The sequence below is a fragment of the Neophocaena asiaeorientalis genome, unplaced genomic scaffold, assembly GCF_003031525.2.
Source record: "Neophocaena asiaeorientalis asiaeorientalis breed wild unplaced genomic scaffold, Neophocaena_asiaeorientalis_V1.1 scaffold192, whole genome shotgun sequence".
Lineage (NCBI taxonomy): Eukaryota > Metazoa > Chordata > Mammalia > Artiodactyla > Phocoenidae > Neophocaena > Neophocaena asiaeorientalis.
Window position 1 is genome coordinate 1,781,551 of NW_020185326.1, and position 17,072 is coordinate 1,798,622.

At 41.2% G+C, this 17,072-nt stretch overlaps 1 protein-coding gene across 3 annotated transcripts in view; it reads right to left on the bottom strand.

The window, feature by feature from the left end:
• The window catches only part of PLPPR1 (phospholipid phosphatase related 1), a 350,894-nt gene that overhangs the window by 30,963 nt on the left and 302,859 nt on the right, over window positions 1-17,072 (bottom strand). For all 3 annotated transcript variants that reach the window (XM_024734435.1, XM_024734434.1, XM_024734436.1), the window contains exons 3-4: window positions 16,550-16,738; window positions 2,302-2,434 (exon numbers count right to left, since the gene is read on the bottom strand). In XM_024734435.1, coding sequence (XP_024590203.1) covers window positions 2,302-2,434; window positions 16,550-16,738 — 322 coding nt within the window. The remainder of the gene's footprint in view (window positions 1-2,301; window positions 2,435-16,549; window positions 16,739-17,072) is intronic.

Here is a 17,072-nt window from a genome sequence, read left to right on the forward strand (position 1 = left end):
CTGCCATATCATGACAGTTGATTTGATAACCAGACGGCCTCTAAGTGACCGATGGGTGGGATAATTTGGACAAAGGGATAATTCACGACAGAGCAGGATGGCACAAGATTTCATCATACTCAGAATGGAGCATGATTTAAAACTTATGAATTGTTTATTTCTGTAATTTTTCATTTAATATTTTTGGCTGACTGTGAGTAACTGAAACCACGGAAAGCAAAATCATGGAATGAAAACTTAAAAGTTAATAATTACCATCATCTATTGAAAACTGGGTGTCAGGCACTTTATCATAGTATTTTTCATGCTTAGAAGATCCCTAATACAGGCATTATTAGCCTTACCCACACACTCACAGTCCTTGGGAACAGTTACTTTATCCCATTTTATATCATATTCTTCATCTGCACAGTTAGAACTATAACCTGCCTTATATGGTGTTGGGTGGATCAAACGAAATTATAAAGTGTCTAGTCCAGTGTTCTGTATAATAAATATTCTCACCTCTCCTCTTGTCTTCCTTGAAGCCACTCTGGTAGCAGATGACCAAACTCTGGATGTCTTTGAAAGGCACCATTGTTTGGAATGAGTAAACTAGATAGACGTGACATCATATGGATGAGGGTATACCCAATGAGCTGACTGCAGACACCCACAGGTCATTCTGCAAATACCATCAGTAAATGCCGAAGACTATTTTAATGTTAAGGGTTACTTCTTTTAACTTAGGTTTTCTTAGCCTTCCCACTCTACTACTTCCCTAACTCCCATGCCAACGTTAGAAGTTACTGCATAGTTTTTAAAATTTTTATTGAAGTATAGTTGATTTACAATGTTGTGTTTAATTTCTGCTGTACAGCAAAGTGATCCAGTTATACATATATATTCTTTTCGTATTCTTTTCCATTACGGTTTATCACAGGATATTGAATACAGTTTCCTGTGCTACACAGTAGGACCTTGTTGTTTATCCATCCTATATATACTAGTTTGCATCTGCTAACCCCAAACTCCCAGTCCTTCCCTCCACCCCCCACCCCACAACCATGAGTCTGTTCTCTGTCTGTAAGTCTGTTTTTGTTTCATAGATATGTTCATTTGTGTCATATTTTAGATTTCATTGATATGTGATATCATATGGTATTTGTCTTTCTCTTTCTGGCTTAGAATAATCTCTAGGTCCATCCATGTTGCTGCAAATGGCATTATTTCATTCTTTTTAATGGCTGAGTAATACTCCATTGTGTATATGTACCACATCTTTATCCGTTCATCTGTTAATGAACATATAGGTTGTTTTCATGTCTTGGCTACTGTAAACAGTGCTGCTGTGAACATAGGGGTGCATGAAGTTACTGCATATTTGATTTTGATATGATCATTTGCTCATGACTTGAGGAAATTCGACCCTTTTCTATAACAGGAAGAAAAGGATTAAGGATAACCAAAGGAGCTGTGTTCTGGCCCTCACTTTCTCCGTTGTCAGTTCCATGTGTTCTAAATGGTATCATGGCTTGTTTTAGCACCATGTTGATACTTTCAGAGTTTTATCCTGGCTCCCATGAACACCCGACCAGTAGGTATTTGCAGGATCTCATTAGAACACTAATAGTTACTGAGTACTCACCGTGTAGGAACTCTGAGAGATCTATATTCCTACCTTTACTCACATACACATTCATTCCCATATTTATAATCATTATCCATATACCCTCAGGATTTTTATAAAAGTCCTAGAAGGAGGGTTATAGAAAATGTCTTAATTATTCCTCATCGTGAACATTAATAAAACTATTTGTTTTCCAACTTTGGAAAGGCATTCTTTTTAAGACCTGATGGATTAGATTTTCCATACTTCTTAAAGTTCCCTGCATAACAAAGTTACTGGATAGGAAAGTTTTGTCAGGAAAGTTGATTATTTCTAGTTCATTTTACTGGTGTCTCCTGATGCTGTACCCCCTTGCCTGACTCAGCTTAAAGGTATATGGCAATATCTAGTCAATATTAAAATATGTCCCAAGGGAATCTCAGATAAATATTGTGTAGGAATTAAAAATCAAAGTTGAAATCATTTGTAAAACAATATAATAAGTATTGCTTCACTTTAAGGATCAAAAATTTGACTTGGCACCAGGATCAGGCTCAATTTCTGTACTTCCTGGAAAATCCCCGAAACAACTCTTGCTTTTAAAGTTGATGCTTCCATAGCTTAGGTTATTTTATCAAGTGTGTTCCTCTTCAGTAAGTTTAGTAAGTTTTACCTATAAGCGAGGGTTTAGTCCAACATGCCCTTGTACTCACCTATGAATCTTACGATCCTTCGGAGTAAGGGATTCAGGTAACAGCATTCTCCGGTCAGAATTGTTTTCTCCTGGGCAATCAGAGATTCTCTGGTTGACTTTATGAAATACATGGATATCTCACCAATAAAAATCTGGAAAAGAAATGTTGAAGAATTGTCAAGTTGGATAGCTGTCTGATAAAAGAGGCCACTAGCTTAAGAAAAAACTCAAAACTTCTGAGGCTTCACAATTATATTAGAAGATATCATGTTGGAGAGATGGAGAGTTAAATAGTAATTTGCAGTTAACTCTTCAAAAGAATTAGAGAAAGCAATAAATGATAATTTCAGATAGATTTCAGGCTATAATATTAAATTCTAAAGTCATATGAAACCTAAGTTGAAATAATAAATTGAATAATAGAATCTATGATAAGGCTCACTCAGGCTGGATTTGAATTTTTTTTTTTTTTTTTTTTTTTTGCGGTACGTGGGCCTCTCACTGTTGTGGCCTCTCTCTTTGCGGAGCACAGGCTCCAGACGCGCAAGCTCAGCGGCCATGGCTCACGGGCCCAGCCGCTCCGCGGCATGTGGGATCTTCCTGGACCGGGGCACGAACCCATGTCCCCTGCATCGGTAGGCGGACTCTCAACCACTGCGCCACCAGGGAAGCCCTTGAATATTTTTAACTGAATGTGTGCATCGCAATGATGCGGAATGACTGGGACAGCCCAGTAGGGCATTATACGCACCCGTCGCGATATTACTTCGTTACGTGGCAGTACTACCATCTTTATTTGAACACATTTGCCTGATCAATATTCTCCTACTCTGAACTGGTTGACTGTCACACCTTTATGATTGGCACCTCTTGTTATCTTGAACTAATACATGTATATTACCCTTTAACTCATAATGCCTTTGTGTACATTGTAAGCTTCCCGATGACAGGGACCATGTCTTATATTTCTTCATTATGCTTATAGCACCCAGTGCACTGTATTTCCATTTAAAATAAGGATCTGGCATGAGGGAAGTTGTCACCAACTTTGACACTGCCGCAGCTGAAGACTGAGAACCTTCAGTGAATAAAAAGTTAATAATTACCATCATCTATTGCAAACTGGGTGTCAAGCGCTTTATCATAATAGTTTTCATGGTCACAAAATCCCTAGTGTTGGTAGTATTACCTTCGCTTTCCTGGTGAAGAATGAAAGTTCAGTGTAGTTAAGTAACTTACCCTCCAGAGCATACAACTGGCCTGTGGAGGCACTGGGATTGGTATTCAGTACAACTGGGTTCCAAAGTCCACATTTCCCACCACATCATATGCCACTTTTATTTTCTGAACCCTCATCTCAATATTTTCCCAGAAGAATGTGGTCTTATAATTGTTCTTCTTTGCTATGCGTGTGCTTGTGGTTTTAGATAAACATCAGTGTTTTAAGAATTCCTATGCCTTATACTCTTCCTATCATTATAGAATATCTGTTTAGATGGATCAAGATGCCATCATGAATGGCACATGAGAGATGGAAGTTAAGCTATAGAATAGTAAAACTGGAATCATCTACAGATGTTTTCCCCTTCCTTTTATGAGGGAGGAACCCAAAAGTCTCAGGGACTTGGCCACAAACAGCCAGACAGTGTCTGAAGCAGCTCTAGCACGTGGTCTATAAATACTGTTATCCCATTGTACAGATAAGACACCTGAGGTGTAGAGGGGTTAAATACTTTGTCCAAGGTCGTCACGAATCCCAGCTCTGAAGCCAGGAAAACCTGGCTCCAGAGTCCTTTCTCTTAACTGCTACACTTTTACTCAGCAGTGATGCAAGAAAATATTTGTTGAATTTGTGTTTAACGTTGACAACATAGAAAACAAAACAAATGCAATATGCTTTAAACACTAAAAAATGTAGATGATATTAAAGTACAAGATAGAATGGTGTAATGGAAATAGAACTATGGGCAAGTCAGATTGGGATGGAAGTTGGCAGGAAAAGACTGAGTTCAGGGTCAGACAGACAAATGATGGGCCAGCATGGATCACCTTGGCAGGTGCTGTCTGTGTATGTCTAAGAATATTTTGTGCCTGACATCCCTTGGAATTAACAATGAGTTGATGCTCTGTCAGGTGAAAATATTTGAATAGTTTCAAGAACTCAGCCCTCCCTCTCTTCTCGTTAGACCTCTCTCTGCCAAAACAAGGTGCCAAGGGGCTTTGTTTGTCCCCACTGCAATGGTGGCACTGCATTACTGTTCTTTATCTTAGGGAACAGATGGGGATAATTTCATGCATAGTCGGGTACATGAAATAGTATTTCCTTGAGGGAGCTTTCTCTGCTCCCACAGACTAGCTTAGGCATTCGTGTTGTACGTGAATCTCTTACCTTGTGTTTCTCCTTTCCATTTCTATCACAAATTACAATGATAGTACGATTACATGCTATCATTTTTATTCCTTGTTATGGGATGTCCCACATGTCTTATTCCACTTATGTCCCCAGGGCATAGCCCAGTGTAAGGTACATAGGAGTTATTCAATGTTGAATGAATTAAGTGTATCAGATTAATGCAGGTGTTTTGGAATACAGGTTTAACGAGGTAGACTGTAAAGAAACTTTGCCAGGTCCCCTCGGGAAAAGGGAGATCCTGCCTTGTCATTGTTCCCACAACATATTACACAGATCTCTCTCCTGACATCTACCCAATTAATTGCAATTATTGTCTGTATGTCCCTCTTTCATTTGACTATGATGTCCTTATGGGAAAGACTTTTGCCCTTCCTTGCATGGTAACTAGAACAGGGACTGGTATATAGTAGATTCAATCAATATTTGTTGAATGAATGAAAGACTGAATGTTTAGAGTACCTATGTATGGGTAGAACCCTCTGATCTTAACTTCTCTGAAGATTTCTCTGCAGGAAATTCCCAATATGGACCAGAAAGCATGCAATTTTTGCTGTATTGCTTAGGAATATAGTAAAAAATTAAGGATTAACGAATACAAAGTGAAGTATCTCTTTTAAACTAAATTTACTCATATACTCATTTTGCATTCAACAATTTTGGAGAGGCAGCACCCATTCTGCCAGGAATTGTTCTAGCATGGGAGACGTAGCTGTGAACAGAGAATAGTGGGGGAGAGCACAAAGTAACCAGTAAGTATATCGTGTAATGTTGTGAAATGACATGATTAAAAAGTAAAGCAGGGAACTGGGATGGAGAGTGCTAAACACATAGGGATAAGAAAAGAAATGAGCAATTCTTGCCTCAGCCATTTCAGAAGCCCAAAACATCCTTACTCTATAAGAAAGAGAGAAGAAAATTCTAGAAGTTCTCCATTTAGTGAAGGTTGTCACTACTCACACAAGAGGCAAAAAAGCAAGAAAATGTGAGAAAATCTACACAAAACATGTTCTTGTTAGAACCTAGGGCTAAGGCAGGAATAGACACAGACCTACTAGAGAATGGGCTTGAGGATATGGGGGGCGGGAAGGGTAAGCTGTGACAAAGTGAGAGAGTGGCATGGACATATATACACTACCAAACATAAGGTAGGTAGCTAGTGGGAAGCAGCCGCATAGCACAGGGAGATCAGCTCGGTGCTTTGTGACCACCTGGAGGGGTGGGATAGGGAGGGTAGGGGAGAGGGAGACGCAAGAGGGAAGAGGTATGGGAACATATGTATATGTATAACTGATTCACTTTGTCATAAAGCAGAAACTAACACACCATTGTAAAGCAATTATACTCCAATAAAGATGTAAAAAAAAGAAAATAAACATGTGCACACATACACATAGATCTAAACAAAATCACTCCAAGGCATACCAAACAAAACTTGTCATGTGAAAAGGGTATGGGGCTCAAATAAATCCATAAGTAAAATGTCCTAAGACTCTCATGTCAAAGGTGATAAGCAGTATAAGAATTGATACTATTGGGACTTCCCTGGTGGTCCAGTGGTTAAGACCCCACGCTCCCAATGCAGGGGGCCCGGGTTTGATCCCTGGTCAGGGAGCTAGATCCCGCACGCCACAACTAAGAGATCCCCGCAGCCAAATAAAAAAAAAACAAAAATCAACAAACAAACCAAAAACAAGAATTGATACTATTGGTCAACAATATTCAAATCACAATTGAGGTATGAAATACAAAAGAAAAAAATCAGAGCAAGGATATATGCTAACCTATATATCTAATTACCGACATAATACTTTCAGTATAATAAATAATAATGTTTACATAAGGAAGGAAGAAAGAAAGGAAGGGGGTCATTTTATAACTTCAAGGTAGGACAGTATTCCTGGTCCATCCAGTTCAGACTGTGATGGACATAAAGGTTGCTGATAAAATAATCCAGCTCTTAGATCTCAGTGAATGGGCTTCATGGATATTCATTTCACTGCATTTCTCTGATCACACACAGGGTGCTATTTCTCCATCCACTGGGTTCCATAGTCTCATACAGAGCCTTATTCTGCTTGGAGAGAGAGGGAGAGAGAGAGGGAAGATTCTGCTTGATAAAGGTAGGGGTCTCTTTTCTTTGCTGCCTAGCCCCAGCCAATGTTGGAAGCCGTCTACCCACTGGCAGATTTATGACTCTGGTTCTGGCAATGGTTGGGTTCCTCCATCTGTATCTTTGCCACACACACTCTGCCTCTATCCACCACTCTTTTCAGAGAGCAGCTGGGACATGTGGGACTCTCCATGTGTTCGGCCCTGGCTGTCCTGCCTATTATGGCCTTTCAAATTGTTGGCTAACAAGCATCCTATCACTCATAGCAAATGAGCATACCCTCTGGTGAGAAATGATCAAGGCCAAACTCTAGACCTGGCCACGAACAAACAGCAAATGAATTCCATTGGTGCATCTGCCATCCCCCAGCTATGCTGGCTACAATCACAAGTGACATGACCTAAGACACTTAGATAGCAGTAAATATACTTTTAGTGAGGATAACTTGATAAATTTGTCTTTCAAATATGGAAACCCAAATGGCAAATAAGCAAATAACCCTGGAATATAATACATCAGTTTGTTGTGTTATCTTGCAGACTTCACTTCTTTACAGTCTTTAAAGGAGATCTGATAAGTCATAAATAAGTGATATAAATGTAAAATATTTAGGGGATAGTGTTCAGATTTCAAAATATGAAATCTGCAGAAAAAGGTCACTGGAAGATGTATTATAATTTCATATTGTAAGGGAGACTCACTGCATGTTCTATGTGGCTGTCATCATAAAGCGTGTCTAGAATTCCTGGAATATATGTTTTGGGTTCACACATATCCTAGTTGTAGCTCTGGTACTTGGCAATATCAGAGTCATTGCTGTTTCTTGAATGTGGGCTGTTGAGTTGAAATCTCAGCTCCCTCCCTTCTTGATGTGACTTTGGGCAGGTAACTGAACCTTTCTGAGCTGCTTTTCTTTTGTTCATGACTTTGAACATGAGGGTAATAACTATATCAGAAAATTATTGAGAGTATTAGGAAATGTATGTGAAAACATCTATAGGTGCTCAAAGAATGTTTGTTGCTGTCACTTACTGGTCAGTCTAGGCAAGAATGTGTATTGAAATTGCTTGAAAAATTGTCCTGGATTAAGAAAACATAGCTCTGCTCTGCCCCTAATGTTTGATCTTGGACCACTTGCTTGACCTCTCTGGGCCTAGTTTCTCATCTGTCAGTTTCTTATCTGTTGGACTAGGAGAACTTTAAGTTGCTTTTCCAGCTCCAACATCTTTGCCTTTATGATAGGAACTGACAAGAGAGGGCTGATTAAGGGAACTGAAGTCATGTAATTGGGCTTTAATTTCTCTCCTGTTGGTTAAGCTCTCCAGGGTCAGTGTAGTTTCTTGCAATGCTTCTTCCTTCAGCCTTCATTCACTTTTAAAATCCCGTGGGGCTTTGCCCTCACCAAGTAATCTTCCCTAAAAGCAAAGTGGACACAGCCTGCTCCAGAGTCGTCACATTGCCTGATACCTCTGATACCTGTGTGCCTAAGGACAGCAGAGGCTAGTAGCTCCTCCCTGGATTTCTGTGTGTCATGCTCTGAGGAAGAGGAGAGGGTTCTTTGCATACTTCTCAATATTAATGTCTAAGTAGCTTCAGAGATTTTAGTCCCAGGGATTTTTAGATGCTTCCAATATCCTCCTTGGGAAGATTCTTTACTCGTGAGCATTTCCAAGAAAGGCAGGCATGGTTTTTGCCATAGATTTTGTTTAAAAGTGACCCAGGGGATTTTAAATGTCCTGACTATGCTGCCAGTCCCGGCTGCTGGCGTCTAAATGCTCTGCTGTCATCTTTCCTGATGAGTGCCGGTGACAACCCAGATGTGCAGAGAGGTTCCGGTCCTCTGACCTGCTGAGCTGTGCTTGGTTCAAGAACCCTTGACTTCTGCTTTATCACATCTAAGTGTAAATAAAGGAATTCAGCTCTAGACACTTGTGTGCCTTTCAAAGCTGAACACTTCAATAGAATCAAGGCCATGTGGATGATGGCATTTTGGAAATCATTCAGCAACTCACATAATAAATGTTTTGTGGATTGGAGCGTCATTACTGGTCTTAATCCAGGGGTGGCATCTACCTATTCAAAACGCTCTTAAGTTGACACTTGCTATATAATGCAACACCAAGGTGGGATGCTACATTTCCAAAGCAGGGTATTCTCTTGAGCCTTTTTTTTTTTTCCTTTCTGGATGGTGGATGCAAGAGAAATGGGAATTTAAAATGAGTTAGCTAAAATACTGCTCTTAGTAAAAACTAAAATGCATTGTGATCACCAAATAAACTGACCATCACACAATTTTAGGCAAACAGTAGTCTCTTCAAGAAACAAATTCTCAAAGCTCCTAACACAATCATCTATTCACCAGTCCTTAAAAGGGGGCATCTCAAAGGTGGTAAGCAAGTCTCTCCGTGGGACGATGTTAAGGGAAAAAATAATCCGTAAGGGAATTTGGAGCACTCATCTGCCACATGGATAGTAAATAGGAAATCCACAACAATTAATGAGACTATCTATAACCCTTTCCCAGAAAAAAACGTCAATTGTAATGACTAAGTACATTTGCAACAAAGAAAATGTGTTCACGGTAAAAAAAAAAAAAAAAAAAAAAAAGTCATGAGATAATGTGCAAAAGGGAAAAAGATGTGAATGATGAAGTGTTAAAAAGGGGTTTCAACAGATGAGGTTGTTCAGTACAGGCGCCCACACTGTCTCCTTTGCTCTGGCAGCTGCGTCCCTCGCCAGCCAGGCAGCAGATGTGCATTTACGCGGGGCCCGCTCTCTGATCCACGCTGTGCACTGAGCGTTCGTATTCACTGCAAGAGCTTATGGCCCAGAAACGCCCAGGTGAAGAGTCGCGGTTTCCTGCAGATTGTGCCTTTCTATCAAGTTATGCTTGTCTCTTCCGTTCCCAGCAAATTCTAGATGAGTCTTGTGTGTGCGCGTGCCCACTTGCACACACTGTGAGCTGTGTCGATTCTCTCAGGCTGGGTGTCGAACGTTCTGCTGTTTCCGTTCTAAATACTCCCATCACTTTGTTGTGAGGCCAAAAAAAGGTTTACTAGCTATTTTCTCATGCCTGGGGTGCTGGGGCTGAGATAAAATAAGGGTCAATCAGATTCTCCACCGGGTTAAATCCTCTTCTCCAAACAGGCTCTCTGCCTTTGACTCGGAGTCTGTGAGTTTATTCAGGGGGCCGGAGGCAGTTGTTAGCCAGGGTTTCCACGCTGGTCAGAATGCACCCTGCGGTTTCTTGGACGTGTGGCCAACGCTTTTGGCTAAATCGTTCTGGACACAGTAAATCCCCCAAGCTCTAACCTTTCCTAAGTCCCTGCACAGCTTTCTCCTGTGTGGCCTTGCCTCAATATGCTGCTGATCCTTTCTGACAGCGAAGCACGAAAGGAGAAATAGGAAATGACAGGTCAGACCCACGGCAGTCTTCTCCCTCATGCCTTTCTTGTGTGTCCCTGCAAGCAGCACCCATCCTTGCAGACACACGGCAGTTTAGGGTGGTAGGTTTTTCTGTGGTTAATGTGCTAGAGCAGTGGTCCCCAACATTTTTGGCACCAGGGACCAGTTTTGGGGAAGACAGTTTTTCCACGGATGAGGGGGGGAAAGTTCAGGCGGTAATGTGAGCAATGGGGAGCGGCAGAGGAAGGTTCGCTGGCTCGCCCTCCGCTTACCTCCTGCTGTGCGGCCCGGTTCCTCACAGGCTGACGACCGATACCGGTCCGCGGCCTGGGGTTTGGGGACACCTGTGCTAGAGAATACACAGAGCACCAAGGACGAGTCCAGGTCGAACTACCTTTTTTGAGAATTGCCATTAGTTTGTGTCATATAAGTCACCCCCTAGGAGTCTTGCCTTCTTTCTACTACAGGGAAAATAGGAAATGGGTTTAAGAAGGAGTAAAAACACACACATACACACACGCACGCACACACACACACACCCATTCTGTGAAACGCCTGGCCAGGCACAGATTGAACTCCCGAAAGAAAGTCGAGAGCCTAGGGAGTTGGGAATCTGACATTTGGCATCTTCCAATTAGAAGGTTCTTTTTTCATCTCTCAAGGAATATTAGAACCAGAAAGATCTTGGAGATCATTTAGCCCAACCCCACCTTTTGCGGATGAGAAATAGAACCCAAAGAGGGAATATGCCTTAGCAGAGGTCACACAATTACTGGGGGCAAAGCCACAACTGGGATCCCTCCCTTTCCTGACAGATCAGGCCTGAGACAGGATGACTGAAGTGTGAGGATAATGAAGGATGCACACTCAGGGGCAGGGGGAGTGCTGAGCTAGGCACTTGGGATCCGTGTTCAAGTGGCCCAAAAAAGACTGCTCTAGGATACCCCATATCTCTCCAGGAAGGAGCAGAAGTAAACACGGCTCCTTGCTCCCAGGAGATGTCCCTGAGCATCCGGGGAGTTCTGCTCTCTGTCCCGCCGTTGCTCACTTATTTTCAGGTCTTGGGGGGAAGATCAAGCACCACAGCAGAGTTTCAAGGTCACTCAGCTCTCTGCCATTAACCCATCAGCTGTAATCAGTGCTGGTTCCTAGCAATGCCCCTCATTCGGGAGGAACATAAAAGTAGAACCAAATGGGTGGGTAACTGTCCGATTACATACAGAACTGCGACCTTCAGCAAATCATTTAATGTAGCTAAGTCTCAAGTTACAAGTAACGTAGCTAACAACTGGCCCCCTGAATGAACTCAGAGTCAAAAATGAAGGGAATTGGGGGCTTCCCTGGTGGCGCAGTGGTTGGGAGTCTGCCTGCCGATGCAGGGGACATGGGTTCGTGCCCCGGTCCGGGAGGATTCCGCGTATTGTGGAGGGGCTGGGCCCATAAGCCATGGCCGCTGGGCCTGCGCATCCAGAACCTGTGCTCTGCAACGGGAGAAGTCACAACAGTGAGAGGCCCACGTACCTCAAAAAAAAAAAAAAAAAAAAAAGGGAATTGGACCACAAACTTTCTCTGTGTTCTTTGGGATGTCTCTTTTCTATTTCACTGGGATGCTGTGACGATAAAGTAGGCAAAGACTGCAGAATACAAGTAAATTAAAAGATGTTATTCTTGCCATCATCATTTATGGAATATTCCTCAGCACATATCTTGGAGGGCTGCCATCATTATTGGTCACATTTTTCACCCAGAGAAGCAAAGGAATGGAGTGGCTGAATCAGGGTTCCATACTTGAAAACTAGAGTAGAACTGTAGGGCCTTAATACTCAGTTCACTATCCATTGGCCATATCCCCATGGCTTCCCATCAGAGCATTTGACCCCATGTCAGTTTGTGTCCTTTGGGGAAAAGGAACTGGTGGAAGATATGTGATCAAAATTTGTAGGCGGAAGAAGAGTTTTTGCTGAAAATCTTAGAATGAAAGATCTATCATTTTTACCCAAAGAGAAGAGAAAATTCATCAAAAGTTCTGTTTTGTTTTTTGGCCATGTGTGTTTTTGTTTATTAGAATCGCTAGTTTCAAGTCTTATTAAAGATTGGTCATTTCATAATTATGTCAGAAGAACTGGCATGTTTTAACAATATATCTTTCAATTCGAAAATACTGCATTGATGTAGAATTTAAACATATATATATATCACAAAAGAAAAAAGACTGTACCATTAGCACTCAGAGATAACAGCTATACATTTTTAGTTTATTTCTTACTAGTCTTTTATGTGTAATTATAAATTTGCGATTGTACTCGTAACACACATGCTGTCTTGTTAGGGTCCATTAAATATTCAGCCCCACAGACAATCACATGCTTCATTTGGCCCTGGTCCACTTGGGAGGAACGATAGCTTGCCAACAGGGCAGCACCACATGTTCCTCTTTAGCACATGGCCTTGCAGTGGTCCAGCACAGTTCAGCTGCAAGGAGACTGCAGACATATCAGAGGACGCAGGAGCCACCAGCTTAAAAGACTCATCATGTCCCATAGGAGTCAATATATGGTATAGCAACTCCACAGACATAGCTTCCAAGTGCCCACACTGGACATGCCCAGTGTCCAGAGTCACTGTACTTGGAAGTCACAGCATGGCACCTTTTCAGGTAATTATAGTTCTCTGAGTCCAGATGCAATTCACCAATCAGGGGTTAATTTTGCCTAGTAACACAGCTGATACATATCTTTTTCTAAGGAAACAGAGCTAGAAAACTAAGGGAAGTTCAAATTCTCTTATAGAAGAGAAAAACTTTTATCTGCAATACTATATACAATATTTTAGCCTTCATAAAAATCATTTCACTAAATCACAAGCATGTTTCTTTGCTATTAGAGGTTTTCCAGAAACATGACTGCCCAAAATGTGTTTAGACAATCCTCTAGTGCTGTGTATTTAGCCAAGTTTTCCTTCCACTCTTAAAACTATCACTGACATGAACATTCCTATATACAAGTCTTTGTATTTATATAAAACTCTGGTTATCTCCTTAACATAAATTCAGGGCATGGAATTAATGACTGGGTCTGAAGTTTATAAAACTCTCAGTACATCTCGACCAGCTGCTCTTCAGAAAGAAAATGTCAGTTTACATTTGAATTGTATGAAAGTATCTGCACCTTTAACAACACGGGTTAAACTTTAAAACATTTGCCAAACTTATATTGGAAAAATACTGTATTTAAAATAATTTTTCTTTGATAATTGATGAGTTTCAAAATGTTTATATGCATACAATTTATTGTTAATTGTCTATTTTTGTCCTTTCTCATTTTTATTTTGGGAAGCTCATCTTTTTAAGTATTAGGAATATTTACATTGGAGTCTCATGCTGCAAAAATTTTTTGCAGTCTTTATTTACTTTTTCTTTTGGTAGAAATGCTTATTTTCAGGTAGAGAAATCTATCAATCCTTTGCTATCTGCCTGCAACAACATTCCTAATTGAGGATGCTTTTGTGGGTGTAGACTTTCTAAGTGTTTGAAATCCATATTTTTCTCACCTCATAATGTGCATTGAAAAGCTTTCCACTTATTTTAAGGCCCTGGAACAGTTTACATAGTTATGGGTTTCATCCTTTTTTTAAATTATTAATTTTTGGCTGGGTTTTTATATTTGCGTTGGGTCTTCGTTGCTGCGCGCGGGCTTTCTCTAGCTGCGGCGAGAGGGGGCTACTCTTCGTTGTGGTGTGCGGGCTTCTCATTGCGGTAGTTTCTCTTGCTGTGGAGCATGGGCTCTAGGCGCGTGGGCTTCAGTAGATGTGGCACACGGGCTCAGTAGTTGTGGTACGTGGGATCTAGAGCGCAGGCTCAGTAGTTGTGGCACACGGGCTTAGTTGCTCTGCGGCATGTGGGATCTTCCCGGACCAGGGTTAGAACCTGTGTCCCCTGCGTTGGCAGGCGGACTCTCAACCACTGCACCACCAGGGAAGCCCAGCTATGGGTTTTCTATCCCTTGAAAGTTTGAAGGAATTTATACTATAGTTATGTGTCCCCAGTACTATTTCGTGCGATAAATTTTAGACATGTTTAAAAATTTGTATTCATTTATTCAGCTTTTCTACATTTTTAAAGGCATCGTTAGTAAGTTATCTTTCCGTAGAATATTATCAATTTTATTGAGAAGTAAGCATGTATTGGCATAGAATTGAATATACAATTTAAATAAAACTACAGTGTAGACTTTAAAGGCTTATGTATTTTTGCTTATATATTCTTTCTTTTTCTTGACTTTTTTTTTTAACTTTTGCCTTTCGTATATCAGACTAACCAGGGGGTTGTACATTTTACTTATTAATCCTATTGTTTTCTGATTCACTGATTTTTCATAATTTTTATTGATCTGTTTCCCTTGCTTTCCTTATGTGTCTTTGTTTTTTTGTCTTTGTTTTTTAAAGGGAAAAAACTCTCTATAATTACAAAAAGTAATTGCAAGAGAACCTAGGCAATGATGTTTCCTGGGACTGGGAAGAAGACAGGAAAATATGTTAGTCAATGGATCACTCAGGGATTTATGTCTGAGTACATGAGAAAATGATATGTTTGTGGGACAGGAAGAAACCAGGACCTGATTCCAGACTAATTCTAGGACTAGGTAGAGCTGCCATTAAACCATTACAGATAGAACCCAATGTGGCCTCCAGGTTTTATCTGAGGAGTGAAGTGTGTCACCTTTTAAGGTACTTAGAAGCGTGTCTTTTATGCTTTCTCTTAGTCCTTGGGCTGGTGAGAAAGGAAAAGGGAAAGGTAAGAGGAACATGGAGATCAGCCTTCCTCTGGGAGAGGGCACATCCCCCATCGCTCTAAAGAGGAGGTGATACCAGGGTTTCAGTGGAATCTCCTCTACAGGGAGAGGAAGTTGGTCTGTGATCCTGAAGACGGTAAAGATGGGTTTCCAGCCAGGTTCTTTGTTTCCCCGACTTCTAACCATTTAGTCCATGACAGACGCTGTGCCAAGTCATTTGTATGAAGCATCTTATTTAAGTCTTGACAACTCTGTGAAATAGGCAGTCACGTTATCCCCATTTTGCGGGGAGGGAACAGTAGAGTGACTTGCCTGAAGTCATAGACAGGATGTGAACCCTGGAAGGTCGGACTGCAAAGCATGTGTTTTTAACGGCTGTGATAGATCGTGTTTTATCACTGCTGACCTTAATTCCTATGGCATAGCCTTATTATTTAAGGGGGAGCTTGTCAAGTCTAGGATCAATGATCAAAATGAACTTAAAGTACTATGACTCATTATGTCCATATTATTTCCTCCTCAAAATTCTATTCTATTTCTCATCTTAAAGCAAGTAAAACATTTGCATAGAAAACAATACTCGAACTGAATGTCTGAGCAATCAGTACATTCTTCAGCATGCGAGTCGGTATTTTTATTACTGCTCCAAGGAGAGGAGAGTGGGAGAGGGCAGGTAGGGGAGGCGGGAGAGTTGGGGGGGAGGCAGCTTTGGAAGAGAAAGGGAGGAAATAATAACTGAAATTACATCCCAAATAATCTGACGTTGTAGCATGTTCAGACACAGAAATGTTTATTTAAAAACACTCACAAAGTCATTTTTTTAAAATCAAATTAAGATGTCTAAATGCTAAATCATTTTACCAGACAATATGGATCTATGAGCTTTATGCTTTTGAAATAGTCTCCCAAGAGGCCTGTCTGGCCACTTTTTTTTTTTTTTTTTGCCTCTTGAGAGAGAAGAATGCAATCGATGACAGTAAATTTGCAACTTAATTGAATGTGATGTAATGTGAGCAGAGCCAGAGCCGCCCAGAACAATTCACAGCAAACTTCAGGTCAAGGGGTTTCTTTCATCTCTGGCCTCTCTGGAAGTTCAGTCAGAAGAGCAAGAGGTACAGGCCTGGGGGATTCTATTCCACTCTGACTGAGGCTTTGTATCAAGGCCAGCATTTACAGTCAAGACCTCTTCTGAATACACACAACGCACAGCATATTTTTTCAAGAGTACAGTAGCTGTTCTTAACATGGCAGCCACTCAGGCCTGTTCATTTAAAAAATATATACGTATGACATTCAGACATTCTTTTAAAAATATATATGTATATATATTTAAATTCAGGAACCAAAAAGCAAAAGCCACCTATAAAAGACAAGACCTATTTTAATGAGATTTTATGCACAGCTCTACTCACTCTGTTTGGGCTGAAACGGGGCATGCCTGATAAGGCTGCTGGTGAACGCCCAGGAAGAGAGGAAAGAGGAGAAAAGGCAGACAGAAAATGTTGTTTAGGATCCAACAGTAAAGAAGGAAATCCTTTTCTGTACTTACAATAGCAGTTGGGGTGGCAGCCAGCACACAATAGAGCACCAGAGGGGTGATGAAGCTTTCTTCCTCTGTCCCCGGGTAAGGCTTCATTAAGTCTCCGTCCTGACAGAAGAATCCTTGGATATGCACCTGAAAAGTGTCAGTGCATTCGAAGTAGTAGGCAAGCAGCACTGTCCCAGCCATGATGACAAGCTGAAAATACAGCATGGCCACACAGAGACATTAGCAGGACTTCCGAGCAGTGCCCTCCCGTCAGAGCACACTCCCTCCATCACCCAGCAGCTCTCCTTGTATTGGTATTGGCAAGTGTGTGCGTGCCTGGCTCCATGGGCTTCGGGCTCAGGGAGTATGTGCTTACTTGTCTGCCTTGTAACATCTGTTACATAAACCTTCCAGAAAATAATGAACAGCTCCCACCTGAGAAGCAGACCACAGCAAGGCTTGTAGAGAGACCCAGGTTCTGCTGCGCCCCTCTCAGGGGATGCGTGGGAACCAAGGCAATACTGCCATTCAGGACAGAGGTGAA